The 16768-nt window shown below is 38.1% G+C and overlaps 2 protein-coding genes across 2 annotated transcripts; one reads left to right on the top strand and one right to left on the bottom strand.

Annotated features, from left to right (window-relative positions):
- Positions 1 to 522: 522 nt before the first annotated feature.
- On the bottom strand, positions 523 to 2581 carry LOC145911828 (mitochondrial Rho GTPase-like). The gene has a single exon (XM_082999270.1). The coding sequence runs from the start codon at positions 2524 to 2526 to the stop codon at positions 658 to 660; it is 1869 nt and encodes a 622-aa protein (XP_082855396.1). The 5' UTR covers positions 2527 to 2581; the 3' UTR covers positions 523 to 657.
- Positions 2582 to 5655: 3074 nt separating this feature from the next.
- Positions 5656 to 11515, top strand: LOC145893961 (lactadherin-like). Its single transcript, XM_082982417.1, has 12 exons — positions 5656 to 5890; positions 5968 to 6087; positions 6414 to 6518; positions 7015 to 7158; positions 7387 to 7559; positions 7687 to 7822; positions 9722 to 9874; positions 10365 to 10466; positions 10515 to 10631; positions 10852 to 11013; positions 11072 to 11250; positions 11378 to 11515. The coding sequence occupies exons 1-12, from the start codon at positions 5656 to 5658 to the stop codon at positions 11513 to 11515; spliced, it is 1764 nt and encodes a 587-aa protein (XP_082838543.1).
- Positions 11516 to 16768: the final 5253 nt, after the last annotated feature.

Genomic DNA, 16768 nt, shown 5'->3' with positions numbered 1-16768 from the left:
TGTCCCGGACTGGAGAGAAAGTATTTGATGTTTGTTGATAAATCAGCGCTACGCTATGGTGATGCGTATCGTGTTCTAATTATCGCTTTTGTGATGTTGACATGTATACGACTGGCATGCTTAACCACGTCGCTGTGTTACAACCGGAAGGTCGTCACATCGGCAACGGGCTACGACTACCAGTTAATTTATACGCCAGACCCACACAACAGAATTACGAAATGGAGAAATTGTGTGATAGGCCCAAAAATGTAAATTTAACATTTTTTTGCCGATAATCTCCTTACTGTACAACTCGATGGGTTGGCGGTGCTTGTTTGTTTTAAGGCATACACAAATCAACAAACGTAATTTCTTGTACGATACTCTCATATCAGTAATATGATATGGATGTTCTTCAAACAAATAATTTACTGCTTGGTTATGGAAACGTGTTTACAAGTTCAACCGAAATGAAGGTCAATCTGGCGATAATTTTGCCACAAAGTAAGTTTCATACCATCACAAGCACGCTACTACATTTGCATGAGTGTATTCCCATCGAACAACAAGGCACAACTGTACGCGCCCGCAGCAAGCGTAGTTTAGGTTAAAACAAGTCAATAGGAGACGAAATCTGTTAAAAATAAATGCGCTGGCGAATCGGCGTATCGTTAACTATACTCTACTTGCAGTGAACAATTTGACTTTGCCTAGCTTGTAAAGTCCGTATCCAGCAGCTGCACACACAACAGCGAGGAAACCGATTTTAACGCACACACTGATTATGTTGGAGTCGGGAAGACTAGCTGCACTGGGATTTGCCGTTTCATCTGCTATTTGTTCATAAACAGTTAAATCTCCGGTGCGAGATGTGTACGGTTTCGGCAATGGAAGTCTGTTGCGCACACAAAAGTCTTCAGGCTGGACTGTACAGTGCTGACGAACGGGACTGCAGTCGCTCTTCATGGCTACCACAAAGCAAGCCACGTTTGAGTTGACTACGTACTTCTTGTACAATTCAATGCAGTGTTGAAAGCTGTTGGCATCTGTGACGTCATACAGAAGACACACGGCGTCGCACATGAAGAGGCCTTCGCCCGCGGACAGCACATCAGTGATCTCAACTTCATGGAGCAACAAGTACACCGGAGGTCGTTGGGTGACTGCAATTTCGTTGATCGCCAATACTGACACTTGAGCTTTGGACGCCTTTGAATCCCATCCTCGCTGTAGTAAACCTTGCAAGAAGGTGGTTTTTCCTACACCACGTGTTCCAACTACCTTGCAAGTGTATATATCCTTTGTGTGTTCCGTACTTTGAGCTGTGTTATTGTGCATGTAAGCTATTCCATCGAGTTGTGAAGTTTTGCCACACAAAGTCGAATACCCTAAGTATCCCAAGTACTCCAAGGTCCGTGGTACATCCAAATAGGTTGTCAACATCCATTGAGACAAAAACCCCTTTAGAGTGATGTAGCCTTTGTCGTTAGTGCAAACTGTATTCAACACATCTGCACCCCATGGCTCATATGGAAAGACACTAAACAGGTTATCCATTTCCGATTGGTTTAAGGCCCCATCACCGTCCCTGTCATACTTTTGGAAAATTCCCACCAGGAAATCCCTGGCATCAGATGTGAGTTGTGGTGTGGAGTCTTGTTGTGGCAGTATCGCATCTGGAGCTACATATTCATCTGACATCGTTAGGTTATCATTGTAACCGAATTTGCGAAGAACAGCCCATGTAGTCTCATGTCTTCCCCTCTGAATAAATAGCAGATGCAAGTACAGAAAACCATCCAGCGTAAGACACTCATCAATAACACCATTTAGGCAATTTTTCTTGACCACATTTTTCACATCCTGCAGTGCCTGTGATGCCAATGGAGTACTAAAACAGATTTTCTGGAAATTCGCTAGCTCAGAATCGTTGAGCAATCCATCATTATCCTTGTCACATAAATTAAATATTCTAGTGAGAGCAATTTTGCTTTCAGGCTTAAGGTAGCCGTCGAGAGGAGAATATAGAGGGCCTGTAGGGTGCAACACTGCCTTTTGTGCAAAGTAAAACATCTCGCTGACATTGTTCAAAGTTTTTGAAGAACACTCGATGCAAGTTTCAATTTCGGGGAAGTCGTTCATCAGTGGCATAATTTCGTACATCTTTGTGTCTGGAATTAAATCTGACTTGTTTCCAACCAAAATAACAGGAAGCATGGTATCGTGCATTGAATACTCTCTCACCAAGGGCAGCCATCTTTCCCTGATCTGCTGCAGCGTGTCCAGGTCCGTTAAATCATACACTAAGCATATTACATTAGCCCTGGCCACTTCTTCGCATAACTTATACTCTGCTTGGTCAGCCTCTGAATAATCCACAATATAGGTAGGCACTTTTTCTGGCGTCACATCAGCAGGAATAGTGATTTCTTCTACCCGGGAAGGGACATCTTCCTGGAACTCCTCGCTGACAAGTGAAAGTATGAGCGATGTTTTGCCAACTTTTGGTTCTCCTAGTAGAAGTATGTGTATGTCTTTCCACATACCCAAACAGCAGCAAGACAGGCACAATGAATATTTACAAATATTGCCACATTACATGCCTGTAAAACAATCAGTATATATAGATATATATATACCATTTAGGCTTAAAACAAAAATTATTCAGATTGGAAAAAATGTCATTAGATAAGGTCTATGCACTATTGAAAAAATTTTATCCATGAAAACAAAATTAGCTAAGATAACAAAAATATTGGTTTGTCTGCATAAATAATGCATGCCAAAAAAATCCTCTGTCCAAATTACAACTCAATGAAAACAATTTTCATCAATTTGGTACCAAGGCCAAATATATATTTTTTAAATCAAGACAGCAATAAAACGAGCCCCCCAAAAAATCTTTAGATAAGCAAAGCAGTATACCGATCTTTGATCTGGCCCAAATTGGAAAGTTTGTTATTTGCAAGGACAATGCGGGAATCGCAACGTTTATCCTATGTCATTGCATTAGCTAATTTTAATTGCACGGATGATGAGTAAATTTTCACAAACGATATATCTTCCGCACACAACATGTTTTCCAATCTGGGATCTGCTGATTTATCAAGGCAACTACCCTGATTGGAAAGAATTTAGTAAAAATTTTCCAATTTTATCAGAAATTCACGCAAAAATACTTTTTCAACATTCAGAAATTGTCAGTTTGTCTGCTGTGCAATCGACTTTCTCAAAAGAAAAAACTGTAGGCCTATTTCAAGAGTTTTGCTGCAAATTTATTAGTTTACAGTCGCCTCTTTTTAGTTTTAGTTTACAGATGCCCAAAATTAAATCTTGTTTTTATTAATTATCCTTTTTATACATACACTGACACAAACAACATATCACCGCAATTATGTAGATTGAAATAAGTTGTGCATGTTGGATGTTGCTGAAGCTGAAGGTCATTATAAAAAATATACTGTCCTAGTATTCACATTGCAGCCGGAATAGAGAAACAAACACATCTAAATATTTTTAGAATTCATCACAAATTATAATAAATAATTCAAAAACGCTGTTCCAATTAACAGGATTATTTAAAATTATATTTCAACTTTCCGAAATTTGCGTTCGCGGCTGCAAAGAGATCACGTGATAGGGTGCTGGTTAATGACATGAGAAAAAGATAAATTTCCGAAAACAACTCAGGACACGATCACAAAACGACCCTCCTATCTAAAGTTTAGCTGGAAAATAGATATTATGCAAAAATAAAATGAAGTATCATACATAAAGCAAAAACACATTGTAGTGAATGAAATTACGAAAAGCTTAAGTAGTGATAAACCTATAGTACCTGTTTCTAATCATTAGTGACTATCTGTGCTTTGACGTAGTTGCTGTAAATTAAAAAAAAATACTGGCACCACTCTGTTGAGGCCAACTGTGTCGCTCAATACTATGTGATGCTTCCCATGTTCCGTCACGTATTTTAGTAAAATGTGTAGTGTGTTACCGTTGTTCTTTGTTGTCTGTTCTTCATGCTGTAATATCTATTATTGAAATCCATTGAACTGGCGGCTATGAAAAAAAAAATTTATCTTTGTATTATTCTTGAATTTCGTTTGCAATATTTGAAATTGGTCTGTAGGCTTACATCATAATTATTTAGAAAGGTCTTGTAGGCTTAGCTACAAAAAGGTTTGTTGTCGGTTGATGGAGAAACCTTGAGTTAACTGCAATGAAATCATGAACAGTATAACTCATCTTGAAATTATAACATGACGTTATCAAAGTAACATCACAGCAACAAATACATTCGCCAACAAAATTGGCCACGAGGGGCAGTGTTTGTCCACACTAAAAATCGCACTTTTCTTAATTGGTCCAGCGGAAACTGTAATTTAATTTAAAGAAGTAAAACGTAAGAAACGGAATCAAAGTTAAATTTCGGCCCGGGTTTGACCGTGTTTACCAGACATATCATATCAATGTGACGTTTCGTGCCCTTTGTGTTACAATGTTTCGTTACCAAGCGAAGTGATGTAACTGATTACTCATTTCCAGGAAGTTTAATCACCTTGACTATTGCTTTGGGGCAAAAACTGACAGCCTGCATTGGTTACAGCAATGCAGGGAACCTTTGAAAAACTTTTGTCAGGCAATGAACTGATTTTCACCCCCTGCAGTGTTTACATTATGCGGAAATAATAAGTGAGCACGTTGTTGTCAGTCGTATTTACACATATCCTAAAAAATTTGTTCGGATTGTCAAAGTCCCACGTTACATAGAATTTGGTTAAATAAACCCATTTATATACATGCTAAATTGTTGCACATCTCATAGAACAAGCATACACGCGTACATTGGGCGGTTTAATAACAACGCAACGATATGTGGGCTTTATCGGCACATAGATTATAAAACAGAGTTTTTTTACAAATATCCAGTTTGGAGTTGCCCGCGAACCTTTTTGGGTTATTTTCTTAACTTATGGTCAGCCGGCTACTAATGAGATTCAAGACGGAAAGAAAAGAAAAAAAGAACGCAGTTCGCAACGTTTAAAGGCAATAGCAATTAGGAAGATCACAATTGAAAAACGTCATGCAAGCGGCATGTCACTTCCGGGAAGGTTAAAACATGTGTTTAAAACGACAACATGCGGGGTAGATGCAAAAGTTGTATGAGAGAAGCACAATATTTTTGCTCGTTGAGAAATACTGCAGATTATTGAACTGTATAGATTAATGACTCAGGCATTTTGTATTGCAGCTTCATACAACACTGTATTACGTCTTTCGCAGTTTCAACATCATCTGTACAACGTTTTATTGTAGTTGTCACACCTATGTGGCACAATAAATAATGCCAAAGCATTTTCTTGTCATAGGAAATCGGTTGTTGTAGTTAGAATGTGTGTAATGTCTTGTGAAACTTTCAAATCGAAGTCATCCGGAATGAAAGCAGAGAGGAAACTGACTTGGAATTTTTGAGCTACACCCGGCGCATCGCAGTTGCGCGTACTTAAAATATGTATTAAGTGTTTTTCAAATGTTGCCACAGCTGCATGCTAACATTTGAACTAAGTGTGGTTTGAAACAAAATGACTTCGAAAATAAAAACTAAAAACATATTTCCTAGATTTTTCACGAATTTTAACATTTGTTAAATTGCATCGATTCAAATCAACAATGAAAACTCTGTCATGGAGACAAGTGGTTTTCTACGTCATCGTGTTTTCCCTCAAACTTAAATGCATTCCTGTTACTATTACTTGTGACATGGAGTTTTCTTCACTAAATTATTCCATCTCGGAATTAATATGCCCGGCCGACTGCTGGAAGCAACATTCAGCAATATGTGGTCAACTCGTCTACTTCCAAGGTCCAGTGTGCCTTGCTGCTAAACAGGCACAAATAATCGACGGTAAATTTATAAGTCAAGTTTTGTTGCAACTATTTCACTTCTGTTCAATTTTGTATCAAATAATGAATATTTCGCAGTGTCTGGTGGAGTTGTCATCGTTTACAAAAAAAGTGATGGACTCCAATCTTTCAGTGGAAATGGCAACGGAGTTGAAAGTAACACTTGTTCTATTGCTGCACCACGTTACACCTTTGAAAGTACGAGTAAACGCATCTGAAATTTCCATTCCCACTAAAAATAAATTCATAAAATTTACCAGTGACTTGCTCCACCGACGGCGACACACAGAATCCCATTACGAAGGTCAACTGTCCACCCGGTTGTCAAGGTCAAACTTACCCATGCGGAACCAGCGCTTATCACCTGACCAGTGCGGTTTGCGCCGCCGCCTTTTAGTCAGGATTAATATCCGGTAATTCACATAATGTTACAACATTTGCCGAACATCCACTTTGACATGAACAATCCAGAAGAAATTCATGAGTAAAATTTAAATTCGAACTCAAGTTTTATGTATTTCTAGATGTGGGAGGACTGGTAACGGTTTACAAATATACAAATGGAAGCAACATTCAATTAACTTCAAATTATGATGGATGCACTGCCACCTCGTGGTTCGTATTCACAGGTAAAATCATAATGTGAAAAAACAAAAGTAGTGAATAAACCTTACAGCGCCTCACCAACTATGATTGCTTGCAAATTGCTAACTTGTGAGACTCAAAAAATGGTTTTGCCAGCTCCGATTTAAAGTCACTAAATATATTTTTTGTAACCTAATATAATTGGTTGCAAATGGCATGTGTTCAGCATGGCTACTGCCAAGAGGTGCAAAACAAAAGATAATTTACATTGAAGATATTATCGTTGCTTTTAGATATCAACAAATGCAGTTTGGGAAATCCTTGTAAGAACCAAGGTACCTGTGTTAATCTTTTGGCTGATTTCGCTTGCACTTGTTTACCTCCGTTCGAAGGCAAGACCTGTAATATACAGATAGGTTGGTAAATTGTTTTTTTATTAGTCACCTTCCCCTAGGGAATCTGGCGTATAATTATTATTGTATTTTTATCGCTTATGTTTGTTACTGTGATCAGTAAATATAACACAAATCTGCATCATAGCTTGTCAACGCTACTTGGGTCTGGAGAGTGGAGCTGTACCAGACAGCGCAATGTCCGCCTCGTCGGTGTGGTTTGACCAATTGGTCTTTGAAGCATACAATGGGAGACTTAATCAAACAAGTGTTTGGCACGCTGCAAAAGACAGTGAGTGTAGCTATTGCTTTATGGTGAATTTGAGGGCCCAAGCCACACCTGCAGCCAGATGGAGACGCGCACACATCTGAATAAAAATGACTGTATTGCTGGCCTCAAATGGTTTTCTGTGCACAGTGTAAATTACGCACAACTACTAATTGATTGGTTCGACACCAAAGCAATGCACTTTTACCGTGCAACTATGAAGACATTGCAATCAAAACATTTATGGTACAGGGGTTGCGGGAGAATGGATTCAGGTGGATTTGAATGAGACACGCTGGGTGTCAGGAGTCATCACTCAAGGAGATTACAGAGGACATCATTACGTCGCGTCGTACAGAATCAACTACACGAGTCCCACAGAATCAACTTGGAAGGAAGTGAGCAACTCGTCCGGACAACCAATCGTGAGTTGTAAATCATTTAACATAACCTTAACGTATTATACATTTTCCAGTTCTAAGTAAATTACACATTACCGTGTTCAGCTTTGGGGTTACAAACAATTGTTAAAATTCATTTCTCACTATACAGATCTTTCCTGGAAATGTGGATACTTACAGTTTCAAGACCAACATGTTTCCTCATCCTGTTGCAGCTGTTAAACTTCGATTAATTGTGGAAACAAGTCCTACAGGTTTTGTTGTTCTCCGACACGAGTATCTAACATGTTAGTTTAGTTTTCCCCGCACTGCTTATCATTTTGCACCAGACACTTGCCTAATTTATTGCGATAAGGCAATTTGTCACATAATTCTTTACTCCGTTTGTTATTCCATATATTAAGCAACAGAATGATCAAAATAATCGAAATTATATTTAACGAAGCAAAAAAATCTCATTCCTGACGATTTTTGTACATATTTGTTTTCTAATCACTCTGTTCTTCTGGCACAATTAAACGCATACTTGTATACCGACGGGTATAGCTGCTAATTAGCTGGGCTTTCCTGATGACGTTTCGCTAAACAAAGCCTAGCTGAAAAGGCAGGTATCTGATGTTTGTGGATCACCTTTATGTCCCGTGTAATTTTGAAATCCTATTAAACTGGAAGAACATAAAATTGATGCTTTTGTACCATAAAAACGTTTTAAATGCTTTTGTTGGACCGTACAGCGTTGTGCAAAAACAAATTGTACAACTGTACTGAGGCATAAATATCTAATCTGCTTTACTTCTTTTCGTACATGTTTTGCATTGTGAGCATCGCATTCGGTCTGGATAGCTTTTACCAAACTCCTATAGGTTGACAAGAAATTCATACAATGTCAGAATTTATCTGGTTTTGTAGTGGTTTTATATCATTTTACATTTACTGTTGTAGTTTCTGGAGTAATGTCGTTGCAACGAACCCAGACAGCAAAACATAAAGCCTCCGTATATCCAGAATTTGGCGAGATAAACAGAGGAAGTCGATAAATTATATATATAGCAATACGAGCGTCCAGACACAAACAAGCATTCAAATATCTGCGTTGGAATTATAACAAACAAAATTGGTAGCGTTTACGCACGTCACTGCTCTTTACGTAATCCTGTATCTTGTTAACCGTACGTGGTCTTTTATATTTCAGTGTAATTTTCAGTAGGAACACGCTTCATGGTTAAATCTTTTCGCGGTACAGAAAGAGATCATCAATTATAACACTCTGGTTTCTTGTTACAGAATTCAGTTGCGTTGTGGCAGTGAGTGTGTTTGCGTACGTTATATGGATGCAGAATTAAATGAAAACGTTACATAATTATGTGAACACTGCATAACTTTTTACTGAATAAGTTAAAGTCACGTCGGTGCGTTTTTTTTATTTCTGTTTACGCGTGACGTTCTTGCAGAATACCGGAGATTCCCTCATGACGTATTGTAAATTGATATTTTTGGACTATCTGTAAAGATTTCGTCTAGATATGTGTAACCCTAACAATACGCTACTGACTAAAGAAGCAAAGACCTATAGATTGACATACGGTTGTAAGGGCGATGCGTGCACAGCTTTTTCTTTAAAATACACGCAATTACGTTCGTGTTACGCTTTTGATAGAAAACTATCGATAAATAGCATCAAAAGAATAAGAATGCCGGGCCCATTATTGTGGCAAGTTAATAAGCACGTTTTCGCGGTCTTTGTTTTGTCTATCCGATTTGAAAGCATTACTGCTACCGTAACATGTGAAACGGAATTTTCTTCATTGAACCACTCAATCTCAATGCTGACATGTCCTACTAACTGCTGGAAGCAACACTCCAGGTTGTGTGGTGACGGTGTATACTCCCAAGGTCCAATTTGTCTTGCAGCTATGCGGGAACAACTGATTGATGGTAGGATTTCCAAGTAATTTAATGGCGATGGATATGTTTTAACATACTTTAGTTTCTAATCATCAGCATCGGGTGGATTTGTTGAAGTTTTTCTGACATCTGCGCCTGCAAGTCTTTTTAGAACCTCAGAAAATGGAGTCACAAGTCAGACATGCTCGCATGATGAACCGTTTTACACATTTCAAAGTAACATCTATAAAAATATATATTAATTCTCTCTGTAACACGTATCACCAACTCTTTGTCTGAAGTGACTTGTTCGACCGACGGAAACACCCAGTATTCCATCACGAAGGTCAACTGTCCACCTGGATGTCAAGGTCAAATTTACCCATGCGGAACCAACGCTTATCACGTGACTAGTGCGGTTTGTGCCGCCGCCAAACAAGCGGGCAAAATAACAGGTAACTTTTTTACCGTGTATTGATTTGGGTTGCGATTGATGCTTGTAATATGTAGTTTGAACGATCATAGAGATGAGCTATAGGTTTCGGATGATGTTATTACCACAAAACTGGTAGATTTGAATAGATTTTATTTATTGGAACAAGTTGCAGAAGGTAGTGATGCTTGGTGTGTCAAAATATATTTTTTTTGAAAAAAACTTTAACTGAGCTGTCTTTATTACAGTAGTTTTGACATTACATAGAAGTAAAGAACAAAACGCTATCAGCCACAATCGCAATTCAAAGCTATTTGACCTTTTCACATAGAAAAACTGCTTGCCATAATTTACCTGCAAATCCAGTTAGTTTTCATTAAACTGCAAAAAAATTTGAGTTTTTGATATTATTGTTCGTAAGTTGTATTTTTGGTATTGCAAACACATGAAGGACACAAATGCAGAAAATAATCTGGAATTAATTGTCCCTTCTCTTATATTTCGTTACGTAGATGGGGGTCGTGTCACTCTCTACAAATACGTCAATGAGAGCAACATTCTCATGACAAATAATTTAAACGGATGCACGGAGGCTTCTTGGTTCGCTTTTACAGGTAAGAAGTTGTAATCATTTTCTTTAGATCTTAACAAATCTTTTCCAGATGTGGATTCTTGTTCGTACGGCAACCCTTGCAAAAATCAAGGGACTTGCATTGACCTCTTGGCAGACTATGGATGTATATGTGGTGCAGGTTTCATTGGGAAAAGTTGTGAAAATGGTATTTTCTTCGTTAATGACGCTGCACGGCATATTACAAATTCGTTAATCTACCAAAGAATTTGCGAAGTTTGTGATTCCCAAACACACTTAAACTGAAGACTAAATTAAATTTTGTGTTTAATTTGTCATTTGACATGTCGATCACCGAGCAAATCAGTTCTTTTCGGCTAAAAATACAATCAATAATGAACAAGAGAAATATTATATTTTACTTTTAGCTTGTAACCATTATATGGGACTGAAAAACTGGACCATTTCTGACAGCGCTTTGTCGGCGTCGTCACTCTATGCCAATGACCCTGGAAATGGGGCTAAATTTGGAAGATTAGACTTTTCTGGCATTACTGGCCTAAACCCCGGTGGCTGGGCAGGAGGAAAACGTGTGTGCTTCTGTATATTGGTGCCGAATACTTTGCGTAAATGTTAAAATTCTGACAGATCAAGCTGGCGAATGGATTCAGGTCAAATTGAACCGAATATATTTGGTAGCGGGTGTAATCACTCAAGGACGAGGTGACAACAGAATCGCCCAGAGGGTTACATCTTACAAGATAGCATACATGGGTCCCGCTGACACTTCCTGGAGAGAAATAAGCAACTCTTTGGATCATCCCATTGTAAGTTGAAACAAAATATTCCGCTGCAGATAATAACATTACATTTGAAATTTTGAACTGTCTTTCTATTTTGTTTCTGAGTAGCTTTATAAAAGCAATCTCTAAAAACTAAGTATCATTTGTGTAGATCTTTGTTGGAAACCATGACAACTTGACACCCAAAACAAACTTGTTTCCTCATCCGGTTGAAGCTGTGAAGTTGCGACTAATTGTACAAACCTGGTCATATTCAATTGTACTGAGGCATGAATATCTGATCTGCTAGTTACTTCATTCCGTTTTTGTCGGATGCAATAATCTAAATACTGTATTGTGAATATGTAATTAAAAATAAATGGATATGAACAAATCTTCCTGTCGTACCTCAATGCTAAACACTTGAACACAGACGTGCGCACGCTGTATCTTCCCCAACTCTTATAGGTTGACAAGAAATTGATAAATGACGTTAAATTATGTTGTAGTTTCTGGAGCAATGTCTTAGCAACGAGCAAAAAAATTTGGCGAGGTAAACAGGGGCAGTTGATAAAATAAAGCAATGCGAGCTTCCTCACACAAACCAGCATTCAAATATTTGCGTTGAAATTATAATAAACAAAATTGGTAGTGTTTACGCACGTCACTGCTCGTTACGTAATCCTGTATCTTGTAAATCGTAGGTGGTCTTTCCATATTTCAGTGTAATTGTCAGTAGGAACATGCAAGGAATGCAACCATGAGTGCTTTGCTAAAAATTTGTACTGTGACAACAAACACAGCTGATATTTAACCCCTGGCACTTGTATTTCATCACCCCGACAGATCAAACCAATATAACAGTTTGTAAATTCATGACTTATTTCCGGGAAGTTTAATCACTTAGGCTATACGTTTGGGATAAAACGTGCATTGGTGTAAACAGTATAGAAAACCATTGAAAAACGTTTGTCAGGCCATGAATTCATGTTCAAACCCTGCAGTGTTTGCAGTATGCGGTAATAATAATAAGCGACGCTGTTTTGGCCATACACGATATACACGGCCGTGTAGTGAGTCACACATTACACAACATTTGATATAATTAAACCCATTTATGTACCTGCTAAATTGTTGCACACCTCATAGAACAAGCATACACGCGTACATTGGGCGGTTTAATAGCAACGCAACGAAATATGGGCTTTATCGGCACATTCAATATAAAACAGAGTTTTTTACAATTATCCATTTTGGAGATGCCCGCGAACCTTTTTGGGTTATTTTCTTCACTAAATGATCGACGGCCATGTGGGAGAAAAATAAACGAGTAAATGAGGTGAGTTTGAGGATTTCGCATTGCACCTACAACACCCTGCAGCTTCTGATTGAATCACATGGACAGCTTAAATCTGAATGCTGACATAAAACGTTTGAATTTTCAAACTTTCTCAGGATGTGGCTTTTTGATCTTTTCATGTAGATTTTTTGGAAAGTTGGGCTAAAGACGGAAAGAAAAGAAAAAGAAGAAAGCAATTCGCAACAGTTATAGACAGGTTTTTTGGACTTCCACAAACTATAGCAATTTGTAAAGTCACTATATCAGAAACGTCATACAAGCGATGTATCACTTCCGGGAAGGTTAACCAGATGTTTTACGAACGAGAACATGCATAGAAGGAAAAGTTGAATGAGAGAAGCACAACATTTGCTCGTTGAGAAATACATCTCGTTGTATACTGCAGATTAAATATTCAGGCATTTCGTATAGCAGCTTCAAACAACACTGATGTATTTCGTTCGCAGTTTCAACATCACCTTTGTGGCACAACAAATAATGCGAAAGTATAAACTTGTCATAGGAAATCGGTTGTTGTAGTGAGAATGTGTGCAATGTTATGTGAAACTTTCAAATCAAAGACATTTGGAATAAAAGAAGGGCGGAAACTGACATGAAATTTTTGAGCTACACCCAGCGCGTCACAGTGGCGGCGTGTACATAAAATATTAATTATTGAGTTTTTGTCAGATGTAACTGCAGGTAAATGTTTTCTAATGTTGTCACAGCGGCATGATAACATAGTGGTTTGAACTAAAATGGCTTTGAAAATTAAACTAAAAAACATATTTCCTAGATTTTCCTAGAATTTTAACTTTTATTAACTTACATCGATTGAAATCAACAATGAAAACTCTGTCATGGAGACAAGTGGTTTGCTACGTCATCGTGTTTTCCCTCGAAATTGAATGCATTCCTGTCACTATTACCTGTGACATGGAGTTTTCTTCACTAAATCATTCCATCTCGGAATTAATATGCCCGGCCGACTGCTGGAAGCAACATTCAGCAATATGTGGTCACGGCGTCTATTTCCAAGGCCCAGTGTGCCTTGCAGCTAAACAGGCACAAATAATCGACGGTAAATTTATAAATCAAGTTTTGTTGCAACTATTTCACTTCTGTTCAATTTTGTATCAAATAATGAATATTTCGCAGTGTCTGGTGGAGTTGTCACCGTTTACAAAAAAAGTGATGGACTCCAATCTTCCAGTGGAAATGGCAACGGAGGTGAAAGTAACACTTGTTCTATTGCTGGACCACGTTACACCTTTAAAAGTATGAGTGAACGCATCTGAAATTTCCATTCCCACTGAAAATAAATTCATGAAATTTACCAGTGACTTGCTCCACCGACGGCGACACACAGAATTCAATCACGAAGGTCAACTGTCCACCTGGTTGTCAAGGTCAAACTTACCCATGCGGAACCAACGCTTATCACCTGACCAGTGCGGTTTGCGCCGCCGCCTTTGAGTCAGGATTAATATCTGGTAATTCACATAATGTTACAACATTTGCCGAACATCCACTTTGAAATGAAGCAGTTCATGAGTAAAATTTGAATTCGAACTCAAGTTCTTTGTATTTCTAGATGTGGGAGGTCTGGTAACGGTTTACAAATATACAAATGGAAGCAACATTCAATTAACTTCAAATTACAATGGATGCACTTCCACCTCGTGGTTCGTATTCACAGGTAAATTCATAATGTGAAAAAAGTAGTGATTAATCCTTACAGCGCCTCACCAACTATGATTGCTTGCAAATTGCTATCTTGTGAGACTGTAAAGTGGTTTCGCCAGCTCTGTATTAAAGTCACAACATACAAATTTTTAAGTCACCAAATGCAATTGCTTGCCAATGGCATTTTTTCAGCATGACTTCTGGCAAGAGACTCAAAACGAAACATGATTTTCCCCCAAAAAAATTATCGTTAACTTCAGATATCAACGAGTGTAGTTTTGGGAATCCTTGTAAGAACCAAGGTACCTGTGTTGATCTCCTGGCTGATTACGCTTGCATTTGTTCACCTCCATTCGAAGGCAAGAACTGTAACAAGCAGATAGGTGGGTTGATCGTTTTTTATTAGTCACCTTCCCCAGGAAATTTGGACAAACTCTTATTGATTTGTTATCGCTTATGTTTGTTACTGTGAGCAGTAAATATAACATAAATCTACATTTCAGCTTGTCAACGCTATTTGGGTCTGGAGAGTGGAGATGTACCAGACAGTGTAATGTCCGCCTCGTCGGTGTGGGAAAACAATTACCATGCATATGGAGCACATAATGGGAGACTCAATCATACAAGTATTTGGCATCCTGCATACAACCGTGAGTGTAACTTTTGCTTTTTGTTGCTTTCGGGCCAAAGCCACACCTGTTGCTAGGTATAGAGACGCGTACACATCTGAATAAAAATGACTTTGTTGCTGGCCTCACATGGTTATCTGCACACAGTGTTAGTCATGCACAACTCCTAATTAATTGGTTGGACAAAAAGCATTACATGCGTACCGGGCAGTTTTAAAGACATTGTTACATTTACGATACAGGGGTTGCGGGAGAATGGATTCAGGTGGACTTGAATGAGACACGCTGGGTGTCAGGTGTCATCACTCAAGGAGATTACAGAGGACATCATTACGTCACGTCGTACAGAATCAACTACACGAGTTCTACAGAATCAACTTGGACGGAAGTGAGCAACTCGTCCGGACAACCAATCGTGAGTTGTAAATCATTTAACATACACTTAACGTAACATACATTTTTCAGTTCTAAGTAAATTACACATTACCGTGTTCATCTTTGGGATAACAAACAAATGTTAAAATTCATTTCTAACTATGCAGATCTTTCCTGGAAATGTGGATACTTATAGTTGGAGGACAAACATGTTTCCTCGTCCTGTTGCAGCTGTTAAACTTCGATTAATTGTAGAAACGAGTGGTACAGGTTATGTTGTTCTCCGACACGAGTATCTTGTATGTTAAATTAGTTTTCAGCACTACTTATCTTTTTTCATAGGGCGCTTGTCGACTGTTTTGCGATTATTTATTGCGATAAAGCAGGCCATGCCACAACAGTTTTGAAGTTATTTTGTGTAGATCCTTTAGTCTATTTTTTGTACAATATACTCGACAATAAAATGATCAAAATAATCGCAATATTATTTAACGAAGCAAAAAAATCTCATTCCTGACGATTTTTGTACATATTTGTTTTGTAATCACTCTGTTCTTCTGGCACAATTAAACGCATACTTGTATACCGACGGGTATAGCTGCTATTTAGCTAGGCTTTCCTGATGACGTTTCGCTTAACAAAGCCCAGCTGAAAAGGCAGGTATATGATGTATGTGGATCACCTTTATATCCCGGGTAATTTTGAAATCATATTAAACTGGAAGAACATAAAATTGATGCTTTTACACCATAAAAACGTTTTAAATGCTTTTGTTGGACCGTACAGCGTTGTGCAAAAAACTACACGTTTAAGGCAGGTAACACATCATAACTTCTTTGGCTTCATAATGTTTGTTTAGAACCGAAAGCTTTCATTCTTTTGCTACTAGTAAAGCAAGAAACTCTTCTATTGAAGGCAAAAAACATATGGTTTTATACAATTGTACTGAGGCATGAATATCTGATCTGTTAGTTACTTCTTTTCGTACATGTCGGATGCAGTAATCTAAATACTGTATTATGAATATGTAATTAAAAATAAATTTAGATGAACTGATCATTTCGTCGCACCTCAATGATAAACACAGCCGTGCGTCTACGTTGTGCATTGTGAGCAACACATTCTGGATAACACAGTCTGGATAGCTTTTACCCAACTCCTATAGGTTGACAAGAAAGTCATACAATGTCAAAATTGATATGATTTTGTATTGGTTTGATATTATTTTATTTTTACTGTAGTAGTTTCTGAGGTAATTTCGTTGCAACGAACCCAGACAGCAAAACATAAAGCCTCCTTATATCCAGAATTTGGCGAGATAAACAGAGGAAGTCAATAAGATATAGCAATGCGAGCGTCCAGACACAAACAAGCATTCAAATATCAGCGTTGAAATTATAATAAACACAATTGTTATCGTTTACGCACGTCACTACTCGTTACGTAATCCTGTATCTTGTAAACCGTACGTGGTCATTCATATTTCTGTGTAATTTTCAGTGGGAACATGTCAGTCGCTTCATGGTTAAATCTT

The sequence above is a fragment of the Ascidia mentula genome, chromosome 1, assembly GCF_947561715.1.
Source record: "Ascidia mentula chromosome 1, kaAscMent1.1, whole genome shotgun sequence".
NCBI classification, from domain to species: domain Eukaryota; kingdom Metazoa; phylum Chordata; class Ascidiacea; order Phlebobranchia; family Ascidiidae; genus Ascidia; species Ascidia mentula.
This window is presented reverse-complemented; position numbering and strand designations above follow the sequence as displayed.

What these genes read in the sequence shown, in the direction of transcription:
- LOC145911828 (XM_082999270.1), bottom strand. Translation starts at nt 2,526, where the DNA reads ATGTGGAAAGACATACACATACTTCTACTAGGAGAACCAAAAGTTGGC.
- LOC145893961 (XM_082982417.1), top strand. Translation starts at nt 5,656, where the DNA reads ATGAAAACTCTGTCATGGAGACAAGTGGTTTTCTACGTCATCGTGTTT. An exon ending in ACAAGCGGGCAAAATAACAG is followed by an intron (nt 9,875 to 10,364) that starts GTAACTTTTTTA and finishes TTCGTTACGTAG; the next exon opens with ATGGGGGTCGTGTCACTCTC. An exon ending in TGGGAAAAGTTGTGAAAATG is followed by an intron (nt 10,632 to 10,851) that starts GTATTTTCTTCG and finishes TTTTACTTTTAG; the next exon opens with CTTGTAACCATTATATGGGA.